The 23,452-nt window shown below is 34.1% G+C and overlaps 1 protein-coding gene across 1 annotated transcript in view; it reads left to right on the forward strand.

Annotated features, from left to right (window-relative positions):
* The window catches only part of LOC145263098 (neurobeachin-like protein 1), a 319,648-nt gene that overhangs the window by 111,867 nt on the left and 184,329 nt on the right, over positions 1-23,452 (forward strand). The window contains exons 12-15 of the mRNA XM_080120024.1: positions 3,245-3,343; positions 18,164-18,407; positions 20,884-20,987; positions 21,171-21,272. Coding sequence (XP_079976150.1) covers positions 3,245-3,343; positions 18,164-18,407; positions 20,884-20,987; positions 21,171-21,272 — 549 coding nt within the window. The remainder of the gene's footprint in view (positions 1-3,244; positions 3,344-18,163; positions 18,408-20,883; positions 20,988-21,170; positions 21,273-23,452) is intronic.

A 23,452-nucleotide genomic window follows, 5' to 3' on the forward strand; every position in this document is an offset into this window, starting at 1 on the left:
CAATCTTGATGTGTGTGCTCTGTCCAAAAGCGGAAACCAGACTGACTTGCATATGAGAGAAAAGATGTCTTCTTCTCTTTCTTTCATGCTCTCTCTCTCTCTTTCTTTCTTTCCACGTTCTCTTTCACATAAATCTGATTGACCTATTTCAGGCCGTTATCGTTGTTCCCAGCTACAGAGTTTGACGTACATTAGCAACTTAACCCTTGAACTCTTCTTGCACTAACCAACCCTCACAGCAAAATCACAATTTTAAATATGCCGGCGTAATCAGGGATAGGATATATATCACGACTTCTATTGTCTTTCCTGGAAAATCTTACATATGAATACACTTTTAGTTTTTATCTATTCTTTAGTCTTTCTTGATGTTAATATATTTCTGACTGTATCAGCACACAGAAATTCAGGTGTAATGTGAACAGACATCTTGCTGCTCGATTTCCTGCATAGTACCTCTGTAAATTTTGTCCCAAATGGTAGTCCCTTACATCTAATTGACAGTGAGTCTTGAATGAAACACGCAGTAAAAAAAAAAAAGAGATTTATTTATTTTTATCAAAAACTAATTTGAAATTTTCCGTGCTTGTTAAGATACAATCGACAGATCGATTTTTGGTACTTGTACAGTTTAATCAAGACATTAAAAACTGAAAATATCGGAAAAAAGGTTATATTGTATGTATACATTTTGGACTGAAGATCTCTGAAAAAAAATTTCATTTAATTTGATCGAGTAGTTTTTTTTTTTTTTTTTACAGTGGAAAAACACTTTTTTATGAGAGCGCGTTGAAGTCAGCCATTATGGAAATTTTTAACACGCCATGGGAAGATAACTCAATGTAAAACGCCGACACTCCCTCCCCATCTTTATTACTAGCTTTTCTTCCTAAAAATCGAACCTTTTGCTCGGTATCATAACAAATTGTTTTTTCGTTGTAAAAAAAAAAAAAACTACTTGATGAAATTAAGTGAAATATTTTTTTCAGAGAACTTCATTCCATAACGGATGCGTACAATATAACCTTTTTTTCGATATTTTCATTGTTAATGTCTTGATTAAACTGTGCAAGTACCCGATTTTAAAAAAAATATGTTGTTTTAAGCAAAAACAATATTACGTACTTAATTATCAGGTCGAAAATAGTAATATATTAAAAAATTATGAAAAATCATTGAGTAGAAATTTATTTATAGATAAAAGTAATTTTTACAGAAAATTGGGAAAATCGCATTTTTCTTTGACGTTATAAAGTAGGTAGTAGTAGGCTAAACGCAGGGGATATAACTCCTAAATAGAATATTTTAGATTACTTGTGTCGTGGCTGCAATATTTGTTGTCTATAGCGATAGACTTTTTTTTTTTTTTTTTTTACTAAAAAGGGCAATTGCAGTTGTTCTACTCGAATTTTCATAATTTTTGGATATATTACTATTTTCGACAATTAAGTACGTAATATTGTTTTTGCTTAAAACAACATATTTAAAAAATCAGTTGTGTCGACTATATGTAACGTTGCCGCCACGTTGCAAATGGACAAACAAATAAAACATAAATAAAAAAACTGGGTTGGCATTTTTTTCTTTCTCAACAGAAGTTTTTTATTACCGTTATTTTCGGCAACATTCAAAAACAGTCTCTCGCTGCCATATGTCCATTTTAGCGGTTCTCCTTCTTTCCACCAACGCCAGCTGCAGCCAGCCATTTCTTGCCTATTTCTTTACATATCCATTCTCTTTGATCCGCACTTTGTTTCTCCCCAAGCACGTGTTGCGTTTTTTTCTCCATTTTTTCCTTCCTCTTCTCGCGCACACTTTCTAATTTGCATATGCACGATTTTTTGCTGCTGCTGATCTCTTTGCATGCTGTTGATATTTTCCACGCGCTCACACGCACATTTAAACTTATTTTAAAGATTTTACCAACTCCTGGGCAACGTTAAGTAGGGACAGTTAGTGTGTTATTACTTGTTTATATCCAGCCCTGTGTCTAAATAATCGCTTATTTAGTAATATGTACTATGTTACATATAGCTTAACAAGCACCAAATTTTCTTTAGCATTGTTTCTCTGATTCCACAGTGAAGGAATTATTTTTTCTTTTAAATCATCTTTAATATAAATCTCACCTGTCTGTTTAAATGTATGTATGTATGTATGTATGTATGTATGTATGTATGTTTGTATGTCTGCCTAAAACACACACCTCCAAACATCCGAACAACGCCGGGCACCCAGACTAGTTCTATTAGAAAATTCAGTACAATTCAATTCAGCTTAAATAAAAATACAACAATATTGATAAAGGATTTTTTTTTTTTTTTTATAGGCAATACAATGTAATTTTTTTCTCCACCGCTTGTACGCTTTTACAAGTATTTGAAAATATTGAATAACAACTCTTTTTTTTATATTTTTTTAAAATTTTCTTTATTACCTGTTGAGTGTACAGGGTGTTGTTAGCGTGGAATCTGAATTTTTGGGATTAAAATCCCTTTGTCATGGATGATGTTAGGAAAAGATATGTTTGGTCTTATATTTTTTTTCCTCTCTAGTCGGCCATTATTGGAATGAATGCAGATGATGACAAATTAATTTCGATTCAAATTTTTTTAAAATTCAATTTTTTAATGTATTCATGTACATGTAAGCATTTATTTTTTTTATTTATTTGTTATTTTCTTTATTATTTTCTTTATTTCCTATTTATTATTCATTTACTATCATTTTTTATTTTCTATTTCAGTTTTAATTTAATTTAACCATTCTATTTTTTTTTTATTGTTTTATTTTTGTGTCGTATTGGTGAAGGTGCATAACTCTTGTTATTAAAATAATGAAAATATGATATGCATGCCTGTCGTGGATTGAAAAGATCATATTCCAAAAATCACAAAAATTAATCAAATAACTTTATTATTAACTAAGAAAATCAAATTTTATGAGTAAGTAAAATAGGATTCTCTCATGTCGCCATCTTGAAAAAACAAGGGCGGATAACTCTTTACACAATAATCACATGTGATCAACTTAAGATCATTTAAAAATGATTTGCTTTGTAAAAAAAATCTACTTGATCAAATTATGTGTTTTTTGGAATATGATATTTTTGTTCCATAGCAGATATGTACATTATAAAAAGTTTTGTATTTTTGTTTCTTTAATTAGGTTGAACTGTTAATTTGCTCTGAAAATTCTAAAATACAAATAAAAATAAAGCTTTAAACTTATTTTGTTCTTACAGGACCGATTTAAGAGTAATGCCGGTTATAAAAAATTGCTTGAAGCATTAAAATCTCTTGGGCAACCTTCGGTTCCATTGTTGAAAACGTTGATGAATTTGGTAAGTATGAAATCATGAAAATGTTTATCTCTTACTATTTAATTATTTTGCAGAGAGGATGAGGTAGGAATATTGGTACTTGTGCAGAAAAAGAGATCCCTAGATACTGGAAAGCCTTCTACTTTTAATAGTTTCTTCCCTCAGACTGCTAGACTTTGTAATTTCTTCTTGTTTTCCTGCTTCCTTAACTGAACTGACATGCAGAAGTTTAAATGTAATGTAACAGACATCTCTCAACTCCTCATAATCCCTTGTTAGGATCCCAAAATAGTAGCCCCTTATGTTTCAAGTGGCAATATGCTTTGTTTAAGATAAAAAAAGATTTAAAAAAGAAAAAACTATAGGAAGTAAGGAGAGTAGGTAAAAAGTATGTAGCTGTTTATTGGTAAAACGATGTGATTTGATGGAGAGGATATTTTTGTGTTTATCACATTTCCAAATAAATTAACAAGAAAACTCTTTGATAAGTTTGAAAACTCTTATCAGGTAAGTGTAGATATCTCTATATATAAAAGGCAAAATGTGTGTTTGTTTGTGTGTGCACTTTTTTGTGTATGTTTGCAAAAGACTTTTGGAGGAGGGGGAGCACTCGGTTGGCTCACTCCTTCTTAAAACTTTTTATATGCTATCTAAATAATAATATCTACGAGTTAAGAATGGGGGCCGCGTGTGTTTTTAATTTGCCCGGCTTTTACGCGCTATTTTCGAGATTTTTTTTGATCGCCGTGTCTTCGTTTTGCTTTTCAGTATAAAAAAAAGCGAAACTGTGAATTTGGCGGGGGAAATAGAAACTGGCTTGCAGTGTCAAACTTAAATCGCGTCATGTTTGACCTTAATAAGGTCAGACATCACGCGACTTAAGTTTCTCGCACCTGTCAATTTCATTCGATAAACGTTAAAAAGACACCTTTCACTTCCTCTTCCCTCGTGGCTGAGATGGTTAGGTGTCTGGGTTTTTTTCCCTTTCGAGTCCACCTTTGCGCCAAGACTTCGGGTTTGAGCCTACCTTCCTACTGAAACTTTTTTTTTCTTCTACACCTCCAAACACCCGGCCAACGTTTTTTTTTAAACAGGGTTGTTTTGATCTACCCCTCCCCACCAACACACACACCTCCAAACACCCAGCCCCCCCCCAAGTCTAATATATAAAAGACAAAATGTGTGTGTGTATGTATGTCTCACAAAAACTTTCGACAGAGCCGATGGATCCTCACTAGATCAATACCGTTTTAAAGCTCAACCCTTTGGGCGACAATTATCGAAAAATTGGCCAAAAATAATTCTTCCTTCACCCTAAACTGGGCAGTTTTCTACAAGGAGGTGTCGTTTTTTTTTTGTTTTTTTGCGTTGCCATTTTTGTAAGTCATCGTGTATTAGTTGGATTGACTTTGCTTAATATCAACATTCCGAAATTCTGGTCAGACTGTGAAGACATCAGCAAAGATGTCATGTTTTTTTTTTCTCCCCCCCCCCCCTTTTGTGTTATGGGTTTGAGCCTACTTGCCTAATACCACATTTGTTTTTTTTTTCTCTCCACCCAAACTGTTTACTGGTTTTTCACCTACCTCCACCTACTACCAATTTATTTTTTTTTACCCCCTCCCTATTTGAGGAGGTGGCGGGGGAGTTTTTTGTTTTTTTTTTTTTTTTCAATGCATGGGCAACAAAAAGTGCTCAATATTTGGAGAATAGCTTCTTTTCTTCGTATCCTTTCTGCTGAAATATCTGCTCGGGAGGTTGTGATGTACTTCTTTTTTTCAGGCGATTACAATTTCATGTTTTTATCAGTTTTTAAGCATCTTTTATTTTTGAAATTGTTGTGGGGTTAACGATAGAGTTGACATATAATAATGGAGAAACTGCTCAATATCCTTAGTATAGCAGGTGTGTCCAAGCAGAATTTCATGTCGACACGGGCAATGCCAGGTGTCCATGCTAGTTAAAAATAAAAATCAGTTTTATTTTATTTTGTCGAGCCATCATTTATAATAGTAAAAATTGCGTAAAGCCAAGGGGAGATAAGTAAGTCCGTCTGTCATTTAACCAAGTAATAATGGTGTATCGACAAAATATAAAAACTGATTTTTATACTCAATAATTTTTCCTAAGGTAATTATTTTTGCATAAGTATTAGACTGTTAAAAATGGGCAAAATAAATTGATGGTTGAATATGGTTAAATTTGTGCTCATTTTTGCATTAAATGCTAATCCCTATTAATTTCTAACTGAGCATCGAATGATATTTTTTTTTCCTTTTTTCCAATTTAATAAAATGTTTGCACCTTTTTAAGTGTTTTTTTTTAAACAGTTTATAATGTACAAGTTATTTAGAGGCAAGAAACTCGGGTACTCACTCAGAAAATAATTTTTTTGATGGCTTTAAAATCATAAACAACTTCAAACGTTTCCAGGATTGACTCGTGTTTGTGTAGAATCCCTGTAGAATTATTTTTCAATCATCTAAATTGTTTTTTTGTTTTTTTTTACTTCAATTAAAACAAAGTAAATTAGCACCGAGACGTTAAGGAGTACTGTAAATTTGTAACCATAGCCTTCTTAAAAAAAATGAGTAAAAGGAGAACAGAAGGTTATTTTCAAATCATAAATTGCTTCAATTATTTCTGGGACTGACTCTTGATTCTTTTTCGATACTGGACACTGACTCTGTAAGCACCAAAATCCTCTGGATATCCATTCCTTAGAAGTACCGACCCCTTTATAATTAGTTTATAATTGAACAGTTGAACTTGATCTTTTTGTTGGTTCCTGTCCTAAATTCAACCTATAATAAATAATATATTTAAAAAAACAAAAAACAAAAAATAAACAAAAATTTGTATGATTTACATACCCATGATAAAACAAACTATTATATTCCAAAAATCACCTAAGTGTATGAAGAAGTTTTATTTTTTTATAAAGAAAATCGTTTTTAAGTGATTAATAGGAATTCATAGGCATTACAACATAAATCTAGTAAGTATAAATTATTGTTGAGTTATCTCCGTTGTTTCCTGAAATTAAAAAAAAAAATGTGGGCGAGATATTTTATTTATTTATTTTTTTACATAGGCGTCACCACTTATCAAGGCCGATAGGCCACTCAAGGATAAGGGTTAAAGAGTGTAGAGTAGTCAAAAGGACAATATAGTAATCGATAATAATGGAAGTTCAGTAAATTTGTTAACTTAAGTGGAACGGCTCATCAGAAACTTGTTCACGTTGGACTTGAAGACAACCATATCATAGACAGCTGGAAAGCAGGAAAACGGAAGACAATTCCACAGGCGTGCAATTCTAAGAAAGAAGCTTTGATCATGGAATCTATGTTTAGGTTTAGGCACAGATAAAGAGTGTGGAAAATTATTGACAATGTTTTCAGCTAGTCTAGTGTTTCTAGTGAAAGTTTGGCGAGGGGGGACCATAGATCGAAGCTCAGTCGAACACTTTCCATGAAAATAACGATAAGGCAGAGACAAACTCGCAACATCTCTTCTGTGAGATAGAGGTTGTAGCGAAGAGAAAAGGACATCTCCCACCAGGCCACAAAGTCTATTTTGAACCCTATCAAGGCAGGACAAGTCTTTTCTAGCAGCTCCTGCCCATATGTGGCAACAGTATTCCATCCTGTGACGTATCTGGCTCTTATATAGATAAAGAATTGCATCAGCAGTGAGATATCTACTGGATCGATAGAAGTATCCGACCATTTTTCCAGCAACCTTGGCAACAGATTTGATGAACGTATTCCATTTAAGATCAGGAGTAAAGGTCAAGCCCAGAAGCCTGTCAAAACTTGAGGCCTCCCCAAGACGAGGGTCATTCATTTTAATTGATGCCAGATGGGGATCAGAACGTTGATAATGTAAAGATAGAAGCTTGGCTTTAGATGCATTAAAATTAACCAGCCACTCCTTTCCCCATTGTACAACGTGATCAAGACCAGAGGAGAGAGAATCAGAGAACTTAGTCGTTTACTGTCTTAGATCTGCTACCATAGATGGTAGTGTCATCAGCAAAAATGTCTACGAATGATGTAAGGATGTGATTTGGAAGATCATTAATGTAGATCAGGAAAAGAGTTGGGCCCAGGATGGACCTCTGAGGGACTCCAGCATTTATACTGTGAGCTTCTGATTTTTGCCCATCAACTACTACTCATATGAACCTATCAGAGAGAAATGATTTAATAATTGAGAAGACATTTTCAGCTATACCATAGCTGGAGATCTTGTGAAGTAAACCTTTATGCCATACCCTATCAAAGGCTTTTGATATGTCAAGAGCAATTGCCCTAGAAAGGTTGTCTCTGTTGAGAGATTCGCTAATCCTATGAGATATAACTGTAAGCACATCTGCTGTAGATCTAGCAGAACGGAAACCATATTGTGTGTCACTAAGAAGGTTATTTTTGCTGAGATGGTTGATTACTTCTCTATTTAACACAGATTCCAGCAACTTACTCATGACGTACAGGAGACTTATTGGCCTGTACTGAGAGGGGGATGAACGATCACCTGAATTCTTAAATACAGGGCATACTGATGAGATTTTCCAGGGTGATGGGAAGCGATTGTCCTTAAGACAACGTTTAAACAGTTTTGTAAGTATGGGTGCTAGTTCTGGTTGAAGTTTTTTGAGTACTATAATTGGAATACCGTCAGGGCCGGTTGCTTTACTGGAATCAAGGTTTTTGATTAGCTTGGCAACATCACATACAGATATTTGTATATCACATAGTGTGTTTTCTGATACAGGCGGAAATATTGGGGGTTGGCGGCCTTGGTCGCAAAGGGTAGAATTGGCTGCAAAGTTCTTGGCAAAGAGTTTGGCTTTGTCTGATGCTGACGAGATTAACTCAGGTCCATTGATGATAGTTGGGATAGAGCACACGCTTCTGTTCAGGATTCTGTTTGCAATTTGCCAAAACTGGTGGGAACCAAGCTGCTGCTCATCTACTTTGTACTTGATGGACTGAGCATACAACCCTCTTGCGTTCTTTATTACTTTCTTACAATGGTTGCTGGCAGTCCTGAAAGCGGCTTTAGTTTCCATACATCTATTACGTTGGAAGCAGTGGAAAAAGTGATTTCTGTGCGCAATAGCAGCAGCACATTCTGGAGAAAACCATGGCTGGCTGTTAGGTTTTTGCTGGAACTTTTTCGAGGGTATGAAATTGTCTATACCTACAATTAACCATTCTGTCAGGTCTGATACTATAGACGACACATCCTTTTTAAACATGGAACGCAGAGGAAGATCCAATATAAATGTACGGAAACTATCCCAGTCAGCCATAGTGTATCGATATACTGTACGATGGAGAGGTACGTCTAAGGACTTATTACATTTCATTTTTATCTTAATTGATACAACTGAGTGGTCGGAAGATCCAAGAGGAGACAGAACGGAAACTGAACATAGTTCAGGGCAAGTTGTGAGAAAAAGGTCTAGGAGACTTGCATACTGGCCGTCATTGTCGGGCACATGGGTGGGTTCGTGAACAATCTGAGTGAGGTCATAAGCAATGGAGAAATCATGACAGAATCTCCCCTCATCATCGGTCTTGTTTGAGTGGGTCAACCATTCCACATTGTGAACATTGAAGTCTCCACATACGTGAATGTTAGCTGAAGGATATGCTGATAGAACTTGGTCAATTTTCTCAGATATGCTTTTAAAGATAGTAACTCCGCTGTTATGGGGGCGATAGAGAGTAAATATAAATGCCGTAGTGTGAGCTAGTGCTACTCGGAAGCACATATAGGGTAAGTTAGGATCTTCTCTGGAGATGTCCCTACCACATGGAAAGCCATCTTTTATATAGGCACATATTCCATGCCCATGGCGATCTTGGGGGGTCAGATTTGGAAGTTAGGTTAGAGTATCCTTTAATTACGAACTCATTTAGGGAAATAGTCTGTCCAATTCCAGTTTCGCTTAAAAATAAAAGGTCTGGTTTAGTCTCCTGTAATTGGGCTTCAACCTCTGGAAGGTTAGAACGTAGACCCCTGATGTTGGAGAAGGAGACATGGTAGTGGGGGTCTACATTGGAAGTTTCAGATCCGGGTTTAATCGTGTATTTTGTATTGAAACTTGTCATGATGGAATTTTGGAGTTTGTGGACTAGGTCGTCAGACTTGCTTAGAGCAGGACAGAGAGGGGAAACAAAGAGAGAAAAGTAACAAAGAATTTTTTCTTATATAGGAGGAGGCCAGTGTACATGAACGTGTGATGTCATTGCCAAAGCGACATGTAGGTAAAAGCTGCCTACAGTTCACTGTGATCAACCACAGGGCCATGCGAGCACGCCTAAAAAATATTTTTCGTTGCCTTAGAGAATGGCTGTGGTAATTTTATAAAGGTAGTCCAAGCGGGCATGTATTTTCTTCTCTTAAAGAGAAAGAATAATTCTCCATTTGGATAATTATATAATTGCAATTATCATAATTGCACATTGGAATAATTTTAATCTAACAAAATATAGCAGTAAGTTGTTTTTGAACTTTTTTTCTATGTCTATCAAAGAAAGTCAACTTTTAATTAGAAATAAAACTTTTCATTGAGACTTTCCAAATATTTTAAAGTTAAAAGCATTTTTCAAGATTTATTTTATTTTATTTTTTTTAACTAAAATGACCGATGAATTCAATAGTTTGGCACCAGGCATAATTTATTTCTTTGAAATATATTTAAAACTGTTAAAGTTTTTGTTTTACAATACTTTAACTGTAAATAATTTACATGGCTGAAATGGAAAATGAAATTGGAAATTCTCTATTCTCTCCAGAGACACACAAACACAAATTCATCTTAAAAATTCATTAACTAATCAGTTTTAATTAAAGTTTTGATATGAATTAAAAATAAAGAGTACATTAAATTTTAGTTAACATATTTTTTTGTTTTATCTTATAAATAAAAGTTTGTTGTTTGGTATGTGTGCAGTGTACGCACCGTGCTGAAATAATAACATTATTATTTAGAAAGCCATTCTTAACATGGGGAGGAGATTTTTAACTATTCTACACTTTCATCTAACAATTTAATGAAAAAAAAAAGATACCATAAAAATTTAATTCAACTTGGAAATACTATCTAAAATATAGCACTGTGCATACACTGCACAAGCATGATTATTATTATTATAATATTAAACTGGTGTAAATGTCATCGACTGGCACCACACCAACTAGTTGTGAAGGGTCAGGGAGGATGGAAAGACCGAGGTGGGAGAGTATTAACCAGATCTCCACTGGAATTGTGCAGTTAAAATCTGGTACCTTGGGGAGGCATTTTGTCACCCAAACTCCAGGAGACAGCAATGGCCGATGCCAACGAGAAATCAATAGCAAACGGCTGTTGCAATAATGTGCAATCATCTGCATGAGTGGTCAAGAGCTGGAGAAAACTGGAAATCTGGGGAGACTTGTCACTCAGTCTCCAGGGATACCACAGGTTTCTGCTAGTGAGCGATCACTGATGATGGCCTTTGAGACAACTCCTAATGAATGAAATAATAATAATAATGTCCCCTTCCAAATTCACCACCACCCTGATTTAATATCATAAATGTTTACTATATTTTCTTAGTTTTTAACAAATGTTCACATCATGGTATGATTGTCTTTTAGATTATTTCTTTAGTTATGTGAATTTCATTTTCGTATCCATGTATTCTGCACTGATATGAAAATGAAGACTATAACTGAGTATAGGATTCCTAACCATGTAACTGATGAAAATACGCTACACATTTTTATGAAAAACATGGGGGAAAAAAATGGACATAGAAGAACAGAAAACCAAAACTTTAAATATAATTTTTGTATTAAAAGTAATAGTTATTTAAATATTTCAACATATAATCTTGTGGAGAAAATTCAGCTCCCCAATAAGGGGCACCCTGGATAGGAACAAAATAAAAATTGTTTCAGTCATGAAGGATTTTCTCTCCACCGATCGAGGGCAGAAAAGGTGAATTGTAGCATCAAAACAGATACTACACTGTGATCTTGTTCCGAAGGTCAAGAATTGTTTGTGTTTAATATGTTTCTTTAATTGTTTATTCTTTAAATTAATAATTCAGTTTTATCAGTGTTAGATTATATATTGCTTTAAAATGACATAATTTTACAGAGATTATATTTTATATTGAATAAATTTCAGTTTCATTATTAATTGAATTGGGTTCTTTTCTTTTTTAACATGTTTTAATGCTCTTTTATTTAAAAATGCCCTAATATAGTATCGACAGTGACAGTTTGACAAATCTTACCTACATTGTCTGCAGGCATTTTTCAGTTAATAGGCCTTCTATATCTCGGTGGGCATGATGAGACAGTCACTTCTCTGATACTCATAAAATTTGATTTTCTTATCTAAAAAGAAAACGACTTGATCAATTTACGTGATTGTTAGAATATGCAGATTTTTCTTTAGTTTTGTTTTTTAATTTCGGGGGGGAATTCTGGACAAAAGTCAAAACATTCTTGTTTGGTCATACTAATTTTTATTATTATTATTATTAGTAGTAGTAGTAGTAGTACCTCCACATCTTTTTTGGCTTCACGCTTCACATCTTGTTTGGAGCGATTTCTATAAAAAAAAATCTGGCTGTTGCATAATGAATCTATTTTGTTCATATATGCACATAATATGTTGGATTATGTTTATGTAGTTAAGCATGGGACATGTTTAATGATGCCTAAACTTATATAGCTGCGTAGGAAAGATAATATCTCTACACAAACTCAATTTTGAATTTGCATTCAGAGAGTTGGTATTAAAAATGATTATGTTTCCTGATTAGATTTTGGGATGACAAGGCATTCTATCCTCTTTTCGTCCTTCACCAGAAGTGACCAAACAAGATGGAACTCCATGGTACCAAATTCTGTTTTTTACCAAGCCAGCTGTCAGAGCTACTCTCTTTATATAATACTAGCATGGGTGCCCGGCGTTGCCCGGGTGTTTGGAGGTGTATGCTGAGCAAAAAAAAAGGGGGTAATTTTTTAAACTTTGACCCCTATTATGACCCCTGAAAATTTATTGTTTTGGGCTCAAATCAAGTTATTAAGTTAGATCCATGTCCACGGAAGCTATATCTAAAATTTAAAGTGTGTAGACCCAAAATTGTCGGAGAAGTTTGGTAGAGTTCTCAAAGCTCAAATCGTTGAACTTTGACCCCTTAATCGCCAAATTTCTGGCTAAAAACCGATCACATAGATTTTTCCAAATCTCAGTACCCTGTATATCAAATTTCGAGTCTGTAGACTAAAAATTGACAGAGTTATTTTGTAGGGAAATGTACACAGACACACACACACACACTTTCACTTTTATAGATATATAGATTTAAAATTTGAGTCTGACAGAATGACAAAATTATATTGCAAACCGATATATTAAACAAACGAACTTCAAAGAGACAAATGAACACATAAGTAAAAACAATTTGTATTAGAAAACATTTATTATTCCACGTCTTTTTTTTACAGACCTGACGACTGAGGTTCGCTCTTAATAAAAATTGTTTTTTATAGTCTTAATTTTGACTTCCTTTTTCATAAAAAACTAAAAAAAAAATCAAGAAAGAAAAGAAATTTAATTTTATTTTTTCATTAATTTCTTTCTGTGCAAAGCAATTCTTTCAAACTTACTCTGTTTCCAAAATGTTTTTATTTTATTCCCCTCCCCCTTCATTCATTTTCCTCTGCATCCTGGCAAGATTACTGTACACATAGATTCGAAAAAATAGTCAAAAACAAATATATAAATAAATGTTATCAAAGGCAAGATAAGTTACTTTTCTACCTAACTGGATATCTTTTTTGTGTTTTTATTCAATGTAATATATTTATTCAGCTCGAAAAACATACAGTGTTTACCGATGTGTTGGAAAATTCAAGATGGCGTCTCACACCCTCTTTAACACCGTAAGTTTGGGAAAAGGTGTTATAAATAAAAAACTATACAAAATACTATTAAAAACCCGCCGAATATATGTCAACCTATGTCACGGTAACATATATTGAGCGACTTTTTAACAGTATTTTAACAGGGCACATCGTAAAAACTGACCCATTAATTTTCCTGAAGTAAAAACTATATCGTTTTTAAACTTTTAAAACTGTACATTATAAAAAGAAAACTGTTCGAGTGATTTTTTTTTTTTTTTTTTTTACATGGGTGTCACCACTTATCAAGGCCCAGAGGCCACTCAAGGATAAGGGTTAATCGTATACATTAGTCATTGTGATTTTAGCATAGTAAACAGTGGGAATTTTGTAACTTGGATTACTTGAAAAAGAAAACTGTTCGAATGATTGAAAATGAAAACAAAATAACAATGTAAATATATTGATAAGAAAAAAACAAAAACAAACGAAGTTTCCGTTTCAGGAACCCGAGTGTAATTGTATGTCGTAATCATTCAACTCGTTAGCGGTTTTATTCAGCGATTAGGGATAACCATACGACATATCTAATTACCAAAGCGATTTAAAAAAATTTTTTTTTTTTATTAAAACTAAACCTGTTTAGTTTTAATGAACCAATTTTTTTAAAGCCAGCACTTTAGTTATTTTGAGAGCGTGCAACTGCACCCGAAAGGTTGATTAGGAACCTCCAAATCCTTTTATGACTCGGAAAAAAAAAGGGCTTTTTATCGGCTTAAATGATAAACTAATGTTAAATATTAGTATTTGCCATCGATTCTGAAATAAAATGAAATCCTGACATTGTGATCATTTTTGCAGGTGTTATGTGCCAAATATTGAAATAAGAATGTTTAAATTCAATTATTGTAATTTAAGTCTTTAATTTTAAAGTCGATTTTATTTATAAAATATCTTTTTAGAAATCAATCTCAAAAACAATCTGAACAATAAATCTCTTTTGTTATGGCTAAGTTTTTGTCAAGGGTAGAAATTATAATAGACAAGTATTCATCCATGATGACATTTTACCGATTTCCTGGTTTACAGGTATTCTTGCTAAATTTCTTCGAAAGAATTGACATAAACAATACTTCAACTAAATACGTATATTTCATGCAATAATGACTTTTATTTCTTCTGACTTTTCCTAAACTAAACATAAAACATCGGTTAGGGTTAGTTTAACATTCTGTAAAAGTACCTTCCGTTTTTTTTTTGTTTGTTTTTTTTTGTACTTCTGCAGAGAAGGTAAAAAACCGATAAAAACTGGATATATTTTTCGTGTTTTTATTCAATTTAACATGTTTATTCAGCTCGAAAAGAATACAGTGTTTACCGATGTATTGGAAAATTCAAGATGGCGTCTCACACATTCTTTAACACCGTAAGTTTGGGAAAAGGTGTTATAAATAAAAAACTATACAAAATACTATTAAAAACCCGCCGAATATATGTCAACCTATGTCACGGTAACATATATTGAGCGAGTTTTTAACAGTATTTTAACCGGTTTTTTATTTATTACACCTTTTTCCAAACTTACCGTGTTAAAGAGAGAATCGGCCGCCATCTTGAATTTTCCAATACATCGGTAAACACTGTATGCTTTTCGAGCTGAATAAACATGTTAAATTGAATAAAAACAAAATTTGCCTTTGATAACATTTATTTGTTATATATTTGTTTTTTGGCAACTTATTCGAATCTATGTGTACAGTAATACAAACCCGAAATGAATTTAAGACCACGAGTGAAATGAGAAAAAGAAGTCAGCGGGTTTGGTTGCCATAACAACGTGACGGTAGTGAACGTGTGTGTGTGCGTGTGTGCGCGTATTTCGTGTAGTTTAGTTTCGTATAATAGTTTCGTATTTTTTTAATTTGTAAATAACAAGTTATTAAAAAATTAAACCCTTCCAAGATGGACAATAAATAAAGCCATAATATTTTATGGTAAAGGTAAGAGCGTAGAAACGATTGTTTTTTAGGAGATGTGATTATTGGATTAACCAATCAGAAATCGTCTGTGGCACACACACATCTCTGTTTTTATAGATATATAGAAGATAGATATAGATATAGATAGATAGAAGATAGAAGATAGATTAAATGTTAAATAGATTTTGTAAATAGTACAGTTGAAATGATTAGAATATTTCCAATATGTAATAAGGTCGATGTAATTAGTTAAAGAGATTTAATATAATGTGATATGCAAATGAGCATAAGTCATTCGATATGGGGGTTGTTTGTAGAATAGTATATAAAGAAATTAGGCAAAGATTCTTATGTCTCTTATAACAGAAACATCCTAAAATGGGTTCTAATGTTTCTCTAACAGGAGAGATCTACCCTCTTACCTCCTTTATATTTCGTTGATGATGGAGAGCTGTACACACAGACAGAAACACACGAACCCTATTACTTTATAAAAATATAGATTGTTCCTTTTGAATAAAGTTGATTTACTGTATATACTTGTATATAAGTCGATCCTTTTTTTCACTTTTTATTTCTGTTTTTCCTTTTCTTTTTTTTTCCTTTTTTTCCTTTTTATTTCTCTTCTTGGAGTGAGTAAAAAAGAAAAGAACAAAAAAGAAAAAGGAAAAACAAAAATAAAAAAAATTGATAAAAAGATATATGGTATTTAGTGGAGATGCTAGTGTTTTCCATGGAAGATGGTAACCCTTTTCTTATCCAGTATTCAGTTCCGGTCAGATATGTCCAAACACGGTTAACTTTATCAAACGGCTTTCTTCATCCAGACATTTTTCCAGACCATCATCTAAAAAAAAAAAAAATGGTGCTCTTGACATGATTTGGATGCATTTATTAATACTTAATTTTTAAATTTTTTTATGAAAATCGCTCCAGACAAGGCATAAAGCCATTTAATATAAGGAGCTAAAAATATAGTACTTCAAGGTCAAAAACTTGCCAATGATAAGTGTTAGGTGAAATAGATTCTGACCCAGAAAACAGCACTTTTTCCCCTTTGTCAGAAACATTGTTCCTGGAATGTGAAGACTAAAGGACAAAATAAGGGAGGCAAGAGTTATGCATCTGCCGAAAATAAACTCAAAATCCACTTTCTAATCTCCTTAGTTTGCTTCAGTTTGTGTTTATCCGTTACACCTCTGCGTTGTATTGCCTTTTATAAACTTAAATTTCTTTTACATACACAATAAACAATGCATGGTGCTTCTCTGTTATTAGAACAAAAATCAAAATATTGAATTTCAAGTAAAACCAATGGTATTTACTTGATTGTTATGTCGCAGTAATGAACATATCCAAAAATCATGAAAAATGATAAAATATGAAATTATTTTTATTATTATTTATTTATTTATTTTTTTACTCGTGTTCACTCCTAACAAGGCGTATCGTCACTTGGAGACGTAAGGGGCTACTATTTGAGATCATGCCTAGGTACAATTAACAAGATGTTGGTTCATGTTACATTTAAATTTCTGTATATAAGTACAGCCAGGGAAACAGGTAGCAGGAAGGGAATTTCAAATGAACACATATCTAAAGAAATGGCAGGATGATCTCCGATCTGTAGTGGAATGGGGACAAAAATGGATGGTCACATTCAGTGCTGCCAAGACTAAACTTGTTTCCTTCAATAACTACAAGAAACCTTCCCTACCACCAGTATCAATAGCTCTTTATCTGAAAGTACATCTTTTAAACTACTCGGCCTAACATTCACAGGAAACATGAATTGGAACAATTACATTGAGAACATTGCCAGGACTGCTGCGGAGAAGGTGGGTTCTCTCTACCGTGCTAGAAAGCTATTAACGCCCAAAAGTATCCTATACTTCTATAAGGCCACCATTCGCCCATGTATGGAGTATTGTTGCCATGTTTGGGCTGGTGCATCTGCCACTAGTCTCTCGCTCCTAGACAAGGTTCAAAGGAGAGTCGCCAATCTGATAGGTCCTGAACTATCATCTAAACGTCAGCCTCTGTCCCATTGACGAAATGTTGCATCCCTCTGACTGTTCTACAAGTACTTTAACAGTAAATACCCCCCTCGACGTAAATGCCACCGACAAATCCGACAAGCAACTAAATCCCACCCCTTCATGGTAGGGATCCCTAGATGTAATAGAGCCTTTTACTCCAGTAGTTTCTTCCCCAGAACCGCTAGACTTCGGAATTCCCTTCCGGGTCCCTGCTTCCCCAACTGTACATGCAGAAGTTCAAGTGTAACGAGTGAATCGACATCTTGCTGTCCAACTCCCTACACAGTACCCCTGATGCTTATGTCCCTGATATTAGCCCCCTACAACAAAGTGGCAATGTGCCTTGTTTGGGGTGAAAATGCAATAAAAAAAAAAAAAAAAAAAGAAAAAAGTCTACCTATTCGAAGTAAGAAACTATTAGAATAGAAAGCTTTCTGGCATTTAGGCAACAGTGAAAGGGTGAGATTTTATTGATAAGCTGGTTTGTCGGGGATATTTACATCGAGGAGGCACAAGTGCAACAAGTTTATTAATGAAAACAGTTTTTGAAGACAGTTAGTGAAAATTAAGTTTTGCTAAATTGGTCCAAGGTTTCAGAAAATAATTACCTCCCTTGTTATGAGTCGAACTCTTCTGTTTTAGCAAAACTCAATTTTGGCTAATTGTCTTTGAAAACTGTTTTCATTAATAATTAATTTTCTAACTTATTGTTTTTGGTAATTTTTGGATATGTTCATTACTGTGACATGACAAGTAGATAGCATGGGTTTTACTTGAAATTCATTATTTCAATTTTTGAATTTCGCTCTAATAACGAAGAAGCACTCAGTACTTCCGGCAAACTATGTTAACCTCTTATCACTAATTATTACGGTTGTTATATTGCTTCCCTTTATTTGCAGGTAGTAGAAGATGTATTTGACGAGAAGAAGTTTCAAAATGTCCGCAACGTCCCCGCTGCTTTACTGTTACTTCATTGGCTACCTGATATCCAGTCATCAGAGCTTCAGATCTGGCTTTCCAAAACACTGAGGAGTCTTTGCTGTCACGGACGCTTTAATAAGATGACGTGTTGCAATGAAGAAATGATCGGAGTTGTTTTGAACACGCTTAAGAAAGAGAAACAGATCTGTAGTAAAGCCGTCAGTGAGTAATTCATTTTGATTTGGTTACATTTCTCTTGGAGGACACCCTCCTGATCTGTTTAGCTTTCATGCCCCCAACCCCCACTTAGCTCTCACTCCTGTTTAGAGACCCATCTGCTTGTTTTTGGTTGCCTCGATTCCAATATGGTAGCCTTCAAGTCCAGTGTAAACAAGTTCTTGTTGAGCTGTCCCCTTAAGTAATCCAAATTCTACCCAATCTGCACCATAAACCAATTATGCGCCCATTCTTAAGATGTGTCCATTTATATCTGTGTCATTTGCAACTTTCACAAAAAAACACTCAACTAGCTATGACCACTATCAACAATTTTCCCCCACTCTCTATCTGTGCCTAAATCTAAACGCAGATTCCATAAACAAAGCTTCTTTCCTAGAACTGCCTACCTAAGCAACACTGTTCCACTGACCTGCTTCCAGTCTGACTACAGTATGGTAGCCTTCAAGTCCAGTGTAAACAAGTTCTTGTTGAGCCGTCCCCTTAAGTGATCCAAATTCTACCCAATCTACACCATTAATGATTACTATACTACCACCTTACATTCATTAACCCTTATCCTCGAGTGGCTTTTGGGCTTTGATAAGTGGTGACTCCCTTGTAAAAAAAAAACACTTAGCAGTCAGACATTTAGCAAAAGGTTGGGAGAGCCTCACTAACCTGCCTCATTAGCATTTTATTTAGTTCTTAATTTTTCTTTCCTTTTGTGTGTTTGGCAATGTTTATCTTGAAAGACACCATCTATCCATCCTCATATTTCATCTCAGAAAGTGTTATTTTTCATTTCCCACTTAGCTCCTACTCCCATTCAGAGACTGACCTACTTGTTTTTGGTTGACTTGGAAAACGGTGGGCAGTCTGACATTTAGCAAAGGGTTGGGAGGACCTTACTAATCTGCTCCATTTTGTTTAATTCTTTATTTTTCATTCTTTTGGGGATTTTGTAGACCTTACCATTCCCCATAATCTTTCTAGTACATATATTCGATTGTAAATAAAATTTCATCGAAACCATTGGGTATCTTTTAACTAGTTTTAAAGCCATGGAGTGAATGCAGTATTTTGGTGAAAGAATCTAGCTAAGAATAATAAAAACATTTTTTGTTATTAAAATGTTTAAAAGGAATGACGTTCGACCTCCCACCGCTCATCGCTCAAAATCAAACTGTACATAATACCTAGGTTGAATGGAAATTATAATCATTTTTATTTAACTAAATAAATTGTAATGTCTGTGTCGTTTATTTCAACAGGTTTACAAAATTCATTTTTTTTTTCTATTTCTTTTATTCATTGTACCACAGATAAATGTGTTAAGTAATAATCACTTCTCGGTAACAGTCTTCTGAAGGTTGAAGGTTCAATCCTCACTCCAGGTGATATGAAGACTAGAATTACAAATTACTTGTGTGACTTCTGTCTTCTTATGGCAGATGGAACAAGAACAAACTAACTCTATCATCATCATCATCATCGGTTTATTTATATTTGGATTTATTGGACTACTGTTCTCATCTTGAGTGTGATTTTCACGTTTCGGTTGATGTAATCTCCAACCTTCTTCAGGTGTATCTTGTCGAACTGAAATGTTTCTGTTGAACTCGGGAATTTGGACGCAAGAACCCGTGGCGCAGTCGTTAGAGTACTTGGAAAAACCAATTGTAAAATGTGTTATCCTCCTGAAGGTTGAAGGTTCAATCCTCAGTGTGGGCGATCGAAAGATACAATTGTGAATTACTTATCCTCTATGGCTGACAGAACAAGAGCATGCTACCTCTATTTATTTTGGTTGTTCAATTCATGAGGCATCCATTTATCAAGTTTTTTTGTCTTTCCTATCTCTCACAAATAGTTGGAAATCATTGTATATGTTATGTCTAATTCAGAAGCTTCTTGAACAGTTGTGCGTGAATTGGCTTCGACTAAGACTTTTAATTGATCGTTGTCACCATCCGATGGCTGATTACTACACTCATCATCTTCAAGACTCTTGTTGCCCCCACAAAATCTTTTAAACTACCATTGTTAAGTAGTAGTTCCTGGGCCAAATGTTTCATTGATATCATGAGCTGTTTCAGCAGTTTTTCAGCCTTGCTTGAATTGAAATAAGAAAATTGTGCGAATTCTATTTCTATTTTTTTGATCTTGTATTCAACGTTCTGAAGAAACAACATAATTGTTTTAAAACAATTGTAATTTAAATGATAGTGAAAGACGCTCTTTAAAATGATATATAAAATATATAAATATAATAACAAAAATTTATTTGAAAATACATCATCTGAAATCAAAATTGAAAACTCTGCAAGAACTTTCTTGCCAACCTAATACTTTGTGAGATCATACTTCTATCAAAAATATGTTTTTTAACTTGTGAACAGATATACTCTGAAAACATGTATTGTGGGGTTATGTGCTTTCTTTCTCAATTTTAATTAAGATTTCTCAATTCTTTCGACAGGTAACTTGATCCGACTTGTGGAAACGCTGGGAACATTGTCGATCCGATCTTCTGAATTGAAGCAGATGATTGGATTGTTGCATGTTGACGAAGACGACAAGATGGTAAGTAATTGAATTGGATTTTGTTTTAATTTTATATAGGAAGATATTCTTAAAAAATTATAGAGATAACCGAAGGATGCGGTTTTCAAAGCTTACTTTTATTTTTATGCAAATTGTGAATTCTTTCAATAAATGGTGCTTCACAAGTTTTCTACTTTGGTTCTCTGATTTTTTTTTTTTTAGACTCCATATTGTAATCGGTTGATGAAGGCAATGTCCACGATGGCACGACGTGATGGCAAAGACGAGTCTTTTCATTTCTTTTGTATCCAGGAACCAGGAGCTGTAAGTAGACCCTTTTGTAATGTTATGACCCTTTAGGCTGTAATCATAGCGTAGTAACTGTGTTAACTGTGGCAAGCGGGGCCAAGGGTCAAAACATTATTATTATTCTTAATTGATTTGAGTGACGGCAGGTCGCTGGATTAATTATTATGATTAGAAGAATAAACAATTAAATTGGAGAAAGAATGATTAACATATAAATCGCAAAAGGAATATGAAAATAGAAAATAGATATAAACCTCATTTTTGGGTTTGCATAAACAAATAACTAGATTGGGATTACATTAGGTTGGTCTGAGACACGTAATGATGTGACGTAAAGAAACACGTGATGTATGAGTTTTTGGGAGATTCTAGTGAGTCGTTAGCTGAACATCAGAGGGAACAGATGACTGAAGAGTTGGTCTCCATGACGCAGGAAGCAGCATCATTTCAGGCAGCCAAGATGTAAAAACTTGTAATCTCTTAAAATGCCGGGCAGATCATGAGAATAAATGTTGATAAATAATTTTTTTTTTTTTTTTTTTTTTTTTACACAGTGATCACCACTTATCAAGGCCCGGAAGCCACTCAGGGATAAGGGTTATTGTAAGTACATCACGTTAGTGAGGAGATTTTATGAAGTGTTTAATTAGGGGGGCGGTTCATTAGGAATTTGTTAACATTAGACTTGAAGACATCCAAGTTGTAGTCCGGAGGGAAGCAGGCAGACGGAACAGAGTTCCACAGGCGTGCAGTTCTAAGAAAGAAGCTTTGCTCATGAAATCCGCGTTTTGATTTAGGCACAGATATAGAGTGGGGGAAATTTTTCACAGTGGATTCAGCTAGACGGGTGTTTTTCGTGAAAGATTGGCGAGGGGGGACCAGGGATTGGAGTTCAGACGAGCACCTGCCATGAAAATAACGATAAAACAAGGATAGGCTCGCAACGTCTCTTCTGTGGGAGAGGGGTTGCAGGGTATAATTCAGGTATGTGTTATGTTATTTACATCTGTTAAAAAAGAAGTGTTGTCTACAACTGTTTCGATACGTCCACATCAATCATTCCCTGTTAAAACTGTTGCATAAGTGTCAAAATATATACACTAGACGGTCAACTAAATGACGACGTATATATACATACACGCATTTACACGTACACGTATATACAGAGAAAAAGATAAGTTCAACTATTAAACATGTACATCGTTATAGAATATATTCACATACAGCATATGACACATTTTATAATATATATATCTCCCACCCTGTAATAATATATATATCTCCCACCCTATAATAATATATATATCTCCCACCCTATAATAATATATATATCTCCCACCCTATAATAATATATATATCTCCCACCCTATAATAATATATATATCTCCCACCCTATAATAATATATATATCTCCCACCCTGTAATAATATATATATCTCCCACCCTGTAATAATATATATATCTCCCACCCTATAATAATATATATATCTCCCACCCTATAATAATATATATATATCTCCCACCCTATAATAATATATATATCTCCCACCCTGTAATAATATATATATATCTCCCACCCTGTAATAATATATATATATCTCCCACCCTGTAATAATATATATATATCTCCCACCCTGTAATAATATATATATCTCCCATCCTGTAATAATATATATATCTCCCACCCTATAATGCAACCCCTTTTTTTTTTTTTATGTCTCCATCGACATGTCATTGTTATAACACGGGGTAAAATAAAGAAAAAAGAAATTTGTACTTTGTTTCTACTTTTTTCTTTAACACATTGGGAAATATCCCATCTGAAAGCTTACAATAGGGCTCAGATGAAAAGAAACTGGAATCTTAGGAAGATTTTCATCATTCCAGTAATTATATTATCATTAGCATGGGTACTTGGCATTGCCCGACTAAAGCTATTGAGCAATCAACCCCCAGAAAAACAAAAAAAACTGTTTCAATCAAAATAGCAGCGAATGCCCATGCGAACGCAAAAAAAAACAAAAAAATTAAAAAAAAAACCCCAAAAAACTAGCCACAGTAGGCAGGTAACGTGAAAGAGGAAAAGGAGGTGAAAAAAGCAAACACGTTAGCTGTCACGGCCACATCGACCTATGACATCACGGGCCTTCGAAATAAGGTTTTATAAAAGTATGTTAAGATTGGTAGGCATATGA

Source organism: Euprymna scolopes, chromosome 38 (genome assembly GCF_053919585.1).
Source record: "Euprymna scolopes isolate OS-2025 chromosome 38, ASM5391958v1, whole genome shotgun sequence".
In the NCBI taxonomy this organism is placed as follows: Eukaryota; Metazoa; Mollusca; class Cephalopoda; order Sepiida; family Sepiolidae; genus Euprymna; species Euprymna scolopes.